Source organism: Aedes albopictus, chromosome 3, assembly GCF_035046485.1.
Source record: "Aedes albopictus strain Foshan chromosome 3, AalbF5, whole genome shotgun sequence".
Taxonomy (NCBI): Eukaryota; Metazoa; Arthropoda; class Insecta; order Diptera; family Culicidae; genus Aedes; species Aedes albopictus.
The window spans coordinates 412339132-412349706 of NC_085138.1; the positions used below are offsets into that span (position 1 = coordinate 412339132).

At 41.4% G+C, this 10575-nt stretch overlaps 1 protein-coding gene across 1 annotated transcript; it reads right to left on the bottom strand.

The window, feature by feature from the left end:
* Positions 1–521: 521 nt before the first annotated feature.
* On the bottom strand, positions 522–1701 carry LOC109431580 (cytosolic Fe-S cluster assembly factor Nubp1 homolog). Its single transcript, XM_019707815.4, has one exon. It carries the CDS (start codon positions 1543–1545, stop codon positions 586–588), a length of 960 nt encoding a protein of 319 aa, XP_019563360.4. The 5' UTR covers positions 1546–1701; the 3' UTR covers positions 522–585.
* Between the last annotated feature and the right edge of the window lie 8874 nt (positions 1702–10575).

The window sequence follows — 10575 nt, forward strand, 5'->3', positions numbered from 1 at the left end:
GCGCAGCCTCAAAACAAAATCCAGCAAGTCGACAGAAATTTGACCTTGCTACAGGTTCAAGGCGATGGCGGGCAATCGCCGAGGATGGAGATCTTTCAATTCGGCCCTCTGCACCAACGTGGGTGTCCAGGACTGAAAGTAAATATGAATTTAGGGATACACTCAAAGGACATCCTTACTAGCATTGAGAATTTTCAATAGTGTACTTGGTAGATCAAAAATTGATACAAGCAGTCTCTAGGATTGTACACAATTGTCCTGCACAAGCACTATTTTCTATTAAATTGCCTGTAAATATCAAATAACCTTATTTTAGGCTTAAACAATTTAACAAGATAATATTTTTATAATATTCTTAGTTGGATAACACGTTGTAGTTTAGTGTTCGCTCGGTTTTCTCAATCGAATGACCAACCACCTTAGTTTCAACATCATTATTAAAAAAAACTTAGGTTGTTTAACTTACATAAAAAAACGTAAAGTAGACTTCGGTAGTTTTAGACAAAGATACGCCGAGACTGTTTAGTAGGAATCAATACGAGGAAATTTATACAAACTGTAAAAAATAATAATTGAAAATGTGACTTACTTATCGAAGAATTCCTGTACCTTGGCCACAATCTGGTGCAACGCAATCACCGTGGGACTCTTGGAATGCTCCGTTATGAAATCCTTCCCTTCGTCACAACATTTGGCCAATCTGGGATCCAGCGGAAGCTTACCCAGATAGGGAACTTCCATCTCTTCGCACATCTTCTCCGCACCGCCTGTCTTGGCCGGAAATATATCCGACTCCGTCGTGCACTTGGGGCACACAAACACCGACATATTCTCCACCACCCCAACCACCGGAATTCCCATCTTCTTGCAGAACGTAATTTCCTTCCGGACATCCAGCAGGGCCACTTCCTGTGGCGTAGTCACCAGCACCGCTCCCCAGTTCCCGTCCGTCTCCTTCAGGAACGTCGTCGCCGACAAATGCTCATCAGATGTCCCCGGGGGCGTGTCCAGCACCAGATAGTCCAGCTGTCCCCAATCGACCTCGGTCAAAAACTGCCGAATCATGCCATTCTTCTTCGGTCCACGCCAGATGATCGCATCATCCGGACTTCCCAGCAGGAACCCAATGGACATCAGGCTCAAATTGTCCTCCACGTACACCGGAGACCACCCGGATCCGGACTGATGCACCTGTTCACCCAGCACACCCAGCACCCGCGGTTGCGATGGTCCGCAAATGTCCACATCCAACACGCCGTAGTTGCGCTCCGGATTCAACTGTGCCATCGCACGACTCAACAGGGCCGTCACCGTACTCTTCCCAACACCTCCCTTGCCGGACAGTACCAAAATTTTGTTCCGCACTTCCTTTAGCTTCTCCTTCACCAACGCAATGGAGGGGTCCGGGCCTTTCGGCCCGGTGGCACAAATCTGCTGATTCGGACAGCCAGCACAAGCAGAAGCCTTGCCCGCATTTTCACTCTCCGTACCCGGGCAGTGTTCCGGGGCGTCCGACGGTTTGTTTTCCACTTCCGCGGCACTCATCGCAAAAGGCACAAGAGATGCGGAAAGCGATTTGAATTATGGTGTGATTCACGGTACCGAGTGATTTCGCGATAAAGTCGTAAAATTACGCGAGGCGACACTGCACTGATGACAAGTAAACAACAACAGCGACAACGCATGAATGAAAATCAGCTGTTTCTGCTCCCAGCGCTCTGGCGAGCTGTCAGAACGGTAAAAGTAGTATAGTATTTTTCATAGGCAGAAGCACCGGTTTGCATGGTGGAAATCTTATTGGAATGCTTCCCGAGGGGCTGCACAATTTATGTCAAAAATGTTCCTCAATATTATTCGTTGCAAGAAATAAATTTAATATCGTGAAACTTTTTTCTAAATTTTCTTTTTAAATAAATAAAAAAATCTTTAATCTCTAATTCTGCTGCAAAAGTTACTTAATAAATCTTTGAATGTTTGGCTGAATTCCTTGCGTTTATCTGTTTTTAATTATTTATTGGTTTATTGGAGGGTTTAAAATCAGGGTTGAAACTTGTTTGGGAATTCTGGATATTATCTGAAGAAATCCTCTGTATATACAAACTCTTTGGAATCCTTGGATGAATTCCTGAAATCAAGATGAATTGGTGATATTATGTCTAAGCTAAGGATTTTTTGGAAAAATCCTTGAAACGAGATTCTTGATGACATCCCCCATAGAATTTATAATTCTTCTGATTCTAAGGACTCATTTTAGAAGTTCAAAGTTAGAAAGTGTAGAATTACCGGGTCTCGCGGACTAACTCATTTTGCTCTCTCAACACAAGCCAAACATTGCAGATTGAGGTTATGTTCAACCTGTGTGATCGATTAGCAAGTATTGTAAACCTATTTTCTTAGTTTTACCAACGCAAGGACTACCATAAGTTCCTTCATGTGGAATGTAAAAATAGTTTTACCAAAATGTCTCAGGAAAAAAAATCAGTTTGATAAAATTTTAACCGAAGTTTTTTCTTTCAAGCATAGCCATGTAAGCTTTTAGAGAAAAATATATTTTGAGTCACCCTATCGAATATGGGCTACCCTATAACCGAACTAGATGTGCAGGATTCGACTTGAGAGTGTATGAATAGACTGTCAGTTCAAGTTAGACGCTGATCGGGATAAGGTCAATAAAAACGATCTCTTGTGAAGAAACTGCGTTTCCTTTCCGCCTACCCGGACTCCCGCCTACAGTTTCAGAAGTGGGATATCACCGGCGGTGAAAAGTTAGTTTCGGTGACGGTAACTCCGACGTTCTGGGAGGACGACGATATTCCGAGACTTTCAACATGATGCCGGTGACCAGGAGCCAGACAGCCAAACAAGTGCGAGGAGGCGACATTGAAGAAGAAGATACGACGTTTTTCGACGTGAAATCAGTGCCGGAGGACGATAAACCAGCGACGGCGATGAAGCGAGAAGAAAATGTGTGTGTGCAACAAGTGACGCAAACCCATACTTTTGCACCGCATCCGCACGACCTTGGAAGGCTGATTCCAGAATTTTCGGAAGGAAATGGTGTTACGAAATGGTTGCGGAGAATCGATCATTTTCGAATCCTGTATGGATGGACGGAGCAGATGTGCCTACTATATGGAACGACTCGGCTCAGCGGGGCGGCAGCCAGCTGGTACCGGCGATACGAGGAAAAAATATTCAACTGGGAGCAATTCAAGCAGCGGCTGATAGTAGCGTTCCCGGAGACTTTCGACGAGGCGGACATCCATCGGCAGCTCGAAGAGATGAAGAAGGAAAAGGATGAATCATACGAGTCGTTCGTCTATCGCGTGGATGCTCTAGCGCAGCAGGGAGATTTCAGTACATCAGCTACACTCAAATACATCATCAAGGGGCTTCGAAACGACCCGGTTTACCCGAGTCTGTTGGCGAGGCAATATACTTCGACACTCGACTTGCTGCAACATACCAAGTGGATTTCATCGAATCTAAACATGATTTCTTCTCGAAATTCATCAGCTCCACTACGGATTGTCAAAACAACATCGGTGACGGGATCAGGAGCGAGTTCACCTGGCAGTGAAACAATCTGTTTCAACTGTCGTGAAACGGGGCACAGATCGATTGATTGTCCCAAGCCACAGCGCCGTGAACGATGCAGCAAGTGCATGAAGGTGGGACACACAGCGGAAAAGTGCACGGTGGTGGCGAACTCATCAAAACAGCTCGAGGCGAACCAGATTCCATCCAGAACTGTTGGACGCCACTCCGTCAACGCAGTTTTTGGTGGCGATGAAGAGGTTCTCGAGATGGATGGATCTTCTTCGGTCGAAGTGGACGTGGAAGCAGCCGGCGAACGTTTCCGAACCATGGCGCTGGTGGACACAGGTAGCTATGTGAATCTAATAAAACGTAAATTGTTGTCGTCCACTATCACACTAGGAGGAAATGTTCAGGATGTTGTAGGTATAAACGATTCAAAAGTTGCAGTACTAGGCGAGTTAGGTACAATCTTACGCATAAGGAACAGACAAATGACTGCAAGATTTCTAGTTGTTGTTGACGACACGATGCAGGTGGATATGATTTTAGGTAGGGAATCGCGCTACTTGGGCGGTGGCTTCTATATTCGTCTGTTTTCCACTATAACTCAGTCAATCTTGAACCAATTGACACAATTCTTGGAATGCGGTGAGATAGGTATAGTATCTACCCGTGTACAAAATTTCAAGTCAATCGGTTCAAAATTGACCGAGTTACAGTGGAAAACAGACGAAAATAACAGACGAAGAAAACCACCGCCCAAGTAGCGCGATACCCTAGGAGCTTTCTGAGAGACAATCGCATTCAGTATTTGCACTTTCCTCTTGGTGATACGCACGGTAAGCATGACTGGTCCATGTTCGGAGGCTTCGTTGAATCGTACCTAGTAGACAGTAGTGGTATGGGTCTTGATGTAGGGGACACTGGCGAGACTCGAAATGTGTCGATCAGGCTGGAGGAATTATTGCTAAATAGTTATTTCAATAGATCTCGTCCTGACAAACCGTTGATAAGGTATCAGGCTGAGATCCGGTTGAAGGAGGATAAGGTATTTACTGCGACTCCACAGCGACTCAGTGTTTGGGAGAAGGGTGAACTTGACAAGTTGGTTGGTGGGTTATTGGAACAAGGGATAATCCGAGAAAGTGAATCGCGGTACACTTCAAGGGTAGTGTTGACCAGGAAGAAGAACAACTCTTTCCGAATGTGCGTGAATTACCGACCATTGAATCGAATTGTGGAACGAAACCATTTTCCGATGCCGATCATCGAAGACCAAATTATGCGGCTGCAAGGGAAGCGATATTTCACATCGTTGGATTTGAAGAATGGATTCTACCATGTTGAATTGACAGAGGATAGTAAGAAGTATACTTCGTTCGTTACAGACAGTGGTCAGTACGAATTCAATCGTCTTCCGTTCGGATATGCAAACTCCCCCGCGCTTTTTGTAAAGTTTATTACTAAAGTTTTGGACCCTTTCATTCGCGATGGTAGTGTTATTGTGTTCATCGACGATATGTTGATTGCATCTGAAAGTATCGATGAACACTTTCAAACCCTACAAAGAGTTTTGGAAACTCTTTCCGATAACCATTTAGACTTGCAGCTTTCTAAATGCCAATTTGTCAAAACAAAGGTTGAACATTTGGGGTATGACGTTCAGTTCAACCAAATCCAACCAAGCAATAGGCATATCCAGTCCATACGCGATTTTCCTATTCCTAGCAGTCGAAAAAGCCTTCAGCGATTCCTAGGACTGGTAAACTATTTTAGGAAGTTCGTAAAAGGCTTCAATGTTCACGCGGGCAAGTTGTATGAGCTGCTCAAAGAGGAAAATTATTTCATTATGACTGCTGAACATATCCAAGCTGTGGAAAACTTGAAGAACGCGTTAATATCTAAACCGGTTCTACGAATTTATTCACCAACTGCGGAAACAGAGCTCCACACGGATGCATGTTCGTCGGGTTTCGGGGGTGTCCTTCTCCAGCGGCAAGCGGATGATGGTCTCATGCATCCGGTGATGTACCACAGTAGAAAAACTTCCCCTACGGAATCGAAGCTACATAGCTTCGAATTGGAGACGCTCGCCATTGTGTATTGTCTGCAACGTTTCCGAACATACCTTTTTGGTTTGCGGTTCAAGATAGTAACAGACTGTAATTCGTTGAAGCACACCTTGGAGAAACGCGAAGTAAATTCAAAAATCGCGCGGTGGTCAATGTTCTTGGAACAGTTCGATTTTGAAATAGTTCACCGCCCGGGAACTAGAATGCAACATGCGGACGCTCTCTCGAGAGCCAACATTTACTTGATTGAGGAGGAAGACAGACAAAACAATTCACCATTGTTTGAGGATGCACTATATGTGGCTCAGTTGCGAGATCCAGAGATTGCCAAGCTGAAGGATGCTGTTATCGCCGGTTCGATGAAGGATTACGAAATTCGTGACGCTATCTTGTACAAGGTGGTAGGTCGTAATTCATTGTTGTATGTGCCAGTTCAAATGGTCCCATCAGTGATTAACAAATTTCATAATGAAATGGGACATTTTGGCGTAGATAAGGTTTGTGGGTTGGTAAGAAGGACCTACTGGTTTCCTCGAATGCGGGAGCAGGTGCAGGACCATGTCAAGTCATGTGTCACGTGCATAGCCTATAATCCTCGGAATAAACGTTATGACGGGGTTCTCAATAATGTCGACAAACCAGAAGTACCTTTTGAAGTTCTCCACATAGATCATCTCGGTCCACTCGAAAAAAGTAGAGGGAAAAATGAGTACGTGCTAGCAGTGGTTGATGCCTGTACAAAATTTATCAAGCTGTATCCTACTAAAACAACAAAGACAACGGAAGTGATGAAGAGTCTGCGAAACTATTTCCACGCTTATTCGGCACCTAAGATTATGATTTCCGACCGAGGAACTGCCTTTACCTCCAATGCTTTTGAGAACTTTGCTAAAGATCACGGTGTAAGACACATCAAGATAGCGTCTGCTTGTCCGAAAGCTAATGGACAGGTGGAGCGGTACAATAAAACTATGATGCCATTAATCAGTAAATTGGTAGAGGAAACAGGACGTAACTGGGACGCTGTTCTCACCGATGCAGAGTTTCTCCTCAACAACACGGTAAACCGTTCAACTGGAACTACAGCATCGATGTTACTTTTCGGAACAGAGCAGCGAAGACGTGTGGATAACGACCTGACTCAGTATTTGCAGGATATAAATCAAGCAGAAGTACGAGATTTGCGTGGGCTTCGCGAGGACGCGATGAAGAATAACAAGCGGCAGCAGCAGTACAATAAACAAGTTTACGATAAGCACTGCTCTAGGAATACATACTACAAGAAGGGTGATTTGGTGATGTTAAGAAGAGTCGGAGTAGTAGGAGAACGAAACAAGCTGAAGCCGAAGTATCGTGGGCCATATGAGGTGAAAAAGGTTCTGGACAATAATCGCTATGTGGTGGGTGATCTAGATGAGTTCCAAGTGTCAGGTTTGCGGTTTGAGGGAATATATGATCCAATGTATATGCGTCTTTACCAGAGGGGTGCGAAAAATGATTCCTTTGAAAGTGAATGTGATGAAATAGCCACGGAAGACGATAATAGGGAAGATGAGAATGATGAAGTAGAATATCAGGATGTAGAATATTTAGAAGAGAATCAGGAGTCAGAAACAGAATATGAAGACGTAGAATATTTGGAGGATGAAAGTTATTTGTGATTTGTTTTCCAGATGAATGAGGGTCAACTTGAAGTACAGGATGGCCGAGCTGTAAGCTTTTAGAGAAAAATATATTTTGAGTCACCCTATCGAATATGGGCTACCCTATAACCGAACTAGATGTGCAGGATTCGACTTGAGAGTGTATGAATAGACTGTCAGTTCAAGTTAGACGCTGATCGGGATAAGGTCAATAAAAACGATCTCTTGTGAAGAAACTGCGTTTCCTTTCCGCCTACCCGGACTCCCGCCTACAGCCATAAACCCCAATGAAATCTATCAGTCTTTCAGCCAGAGCATCAAAAATGAGCAATTTTAGAAGAAACTGAAGTCATACTAAGGATTCCAGATGTAATCTGGTGAACTTTCTGGAAGAGTTCTGGAAATGTTCGAAGTCATTGAATAAATTCTTGAATAATCACCACCTATCACATATTTGATGAGATATAAAAGTTACTAATATAGGGCTCGATTTTTTAATAAAATTCATTTTCAAAACAAAAACGCATTAAAACATAAAGTTTAATAATGACGTTTCAACGCATCCAGTCAAAAGTATTTTAATGTACCTACTTTTAAATGCAGAAATCCGCTTCTTGATAGCATTGCTGTGCTTTAACAGTCATGGGAGTCAAAACTGTTTTTTTTTATTTCTTCTAAATAACAAATGAACTGATATTTTATTACCATTTTGCAACCAGTTATTTTCAAACAAGATATGAAATGACATATGATCTATTTGAAAATAAATCATAATCAGTTTCCTAAGGGTTGAAAAGTTGCATTATTAGAGAATGCACTAGGTGAAGTTCATTTCCCGAAGAACATATTTGGCTTTCTCGTTTTTGCAAGCACAAATACGGAGACCCGTTGAGCGCATTGGTCTGAAAATGCTAGTCGATATGAACAACGAGTACCTATCATTTTCGGATTAGTTTGTATTATAGATCTCCACATTTATGCTCAAGAAAATTAGAGTGGAATGAAAGGTGATCATTTTGGAGGCCATAAATATTTTGTTCTCTTACAACTTTGGCCTTGAATTCATTTTTTTCTATATCATTTAGCGATTCTCTATTGGATAAATTTTGAGTCAGAATAATGACTTATTTCTTAAGGAGTTCTTCTGGGATTCCTGCAAAGTAATCCTTCGTGTATTCTTCCTGTGGATTATTTAAAAAATAAAAAGGAACTTCTTCTTGAGAAATACCAGAAGGCACTACTGGAATTTTTCCAGTAGAAATCCTAGAAGGAATTTATTGAAGAATCCAAGGCAAATTTTCTTAAGAAATTTGTAAGGCAATCCCAGAAGATAATTTTGAAAATACACTAGAAAAAACGAGTTTACAAAGGCACCTGTTAAAAGATCTCAGAACAAATATCTGGAGGAATATCAGAAACAATTCATGAAAAAAATCTACTGGATCCATTCCAGAAGAACCCCTCAAGATCTTTCTGAGATTTTTTGTGCAACCTCACCAAACATTTCTACTGAGATTCTGGAGGCCCTTTTGAGAATTTTAATTTATTCTGCAATCTCTCCAAGTTTCACTTGAATGCTTTCGACAGCTGGGAGTTTGGTGAGTTTGGTTAGAATGGTGAAATTCTAACCCTTTGGAGTGGTTGAGAGCCAATAAAAAATTCCTGGTCCGGAAGTTCCATCTGCGATTTCTACAGCAGATTTTTCTTAAATTCGTCAAAGGTTATGTTCTTTATTCAATCTCTCATGGAATTCCTCCAGATATTATTCTAGAAGTTATCCATAAGTTCCTTCTAAGCTTCTAGAAGCAACTCCAGAAGCAATCCCAGAAAGAACTTCTCGCGGGATCTGAAAAGAAGCTTATTGAGGAGTTCCAGAAGAAATACCTGGAGGAATCCCCGAAAGAATTTCTGACAAAACTCTTAAAGAGAACTAATACAGGATTGTCAGAAGGGTCTCCTACAAATATCTCTAAACAAATCTGTTTAGTAAATACTGTCGTAACGAAAGATGATTTTGAATTCACATCTTGACGCTACTACAATAGTAACCAGAATGCCCATGTTCGGTTTCCGCCGAGCTCACGCTGCTACTTCGTATCCATCGACTCGGCTAAACTCGGAGCTTCCTTGTCCAAGCCACCCAACTACCGTTCCCGTTCTCGCATCGGGCTCGGATCGATGTGCTGTCTCGCTTCAGACAGATGCAGCAAACCTTCGTCAAGTTTTGCTGTTCTATGCCGTTTCCACGCTGATTCGTCAAGAGATGTCGCAAATATTATGCATGTATCGCTTTTCGATACACACAGAACTAAATTCAACAAAGTGAATTAATATTCTAATCCTACCCACTACAATATTCCTCTCCTCTACTCTTGAACTACCATTTAATCAAATTCAATCCAAATCTCATGCAAGTCCAATCCTATGCACATCTTATTCCAATGCAAATCTAAATCCTAGTAAAACCTAATATAAGTTCGATTCAAATTCAAATCCAATTCAAATCCAATACAATTCCAACCCACATCTAGTTCAAATCCAATTCTAATCCAAATCCAATCCAAACCAAATTCAAATCCAATCAAATCCAAATACAATCCAAATCTAATCCAAACCCAATTCTAATCCAATCCAATCCAAATCCAATCCAAGTTCAATCGAAATCCAATTGAAATGTAATTCAAATCCAATTCAAATCCAATCCAAACCTAATCCAAATCCAATTTAAATCCTATCCAAATCTAATTCAAATCCAATCCAAATCCAATTTAAATCCAATACAAATCCAATTCAAATCTAATCCATATCCAATCCAAATTCAATAGATATCCAATCCGAATCCAATCCAAATCCAATCCAAGTCAAATCCAATCCAAATCTAATTCAAATTTAATCCAGATCCAATTCAAATCCAATCTAATACAAATACAATTCAAATCTAATCCAAATTCAATAGATATCCAATCCAAATCCTATCCAAGTAAATTCCAATCCAAATCTAATCCAAATCCATTTCAAATCCAAATCCAATCCAAATCTAATCCAAATCCAATTAAAATCCAATCCAAATTCAATCAAAATCATATCGAAATCCATTTCAATCCAATCCAAATCCAATCCTGATCCAAATCCGATCCAAATTGAATCCAAATCCAATTCATATCTAACCCAAATCGAATCCAATTTCAATTCTATTCCTGTAAAATTTCAACCTGTATTCTATTGAAATTCCAATCCAGATCCAATAATTCAATCCGAATCCAATCAACATCTAGTTCAAATCCAATTTCAATCCATTCCAAATCCGATTCATATTCGAA

Bases quoted from the DNA above. Each gene is read 5' to 3' on its own strand.
- LOC109431580 (XM_019707815.4), bottom strand. From the start codon at position 1,545: ATGAGTGCCGCGGAAGTGGAAAACAAACCGTCGGACGCCCCGGAACAC.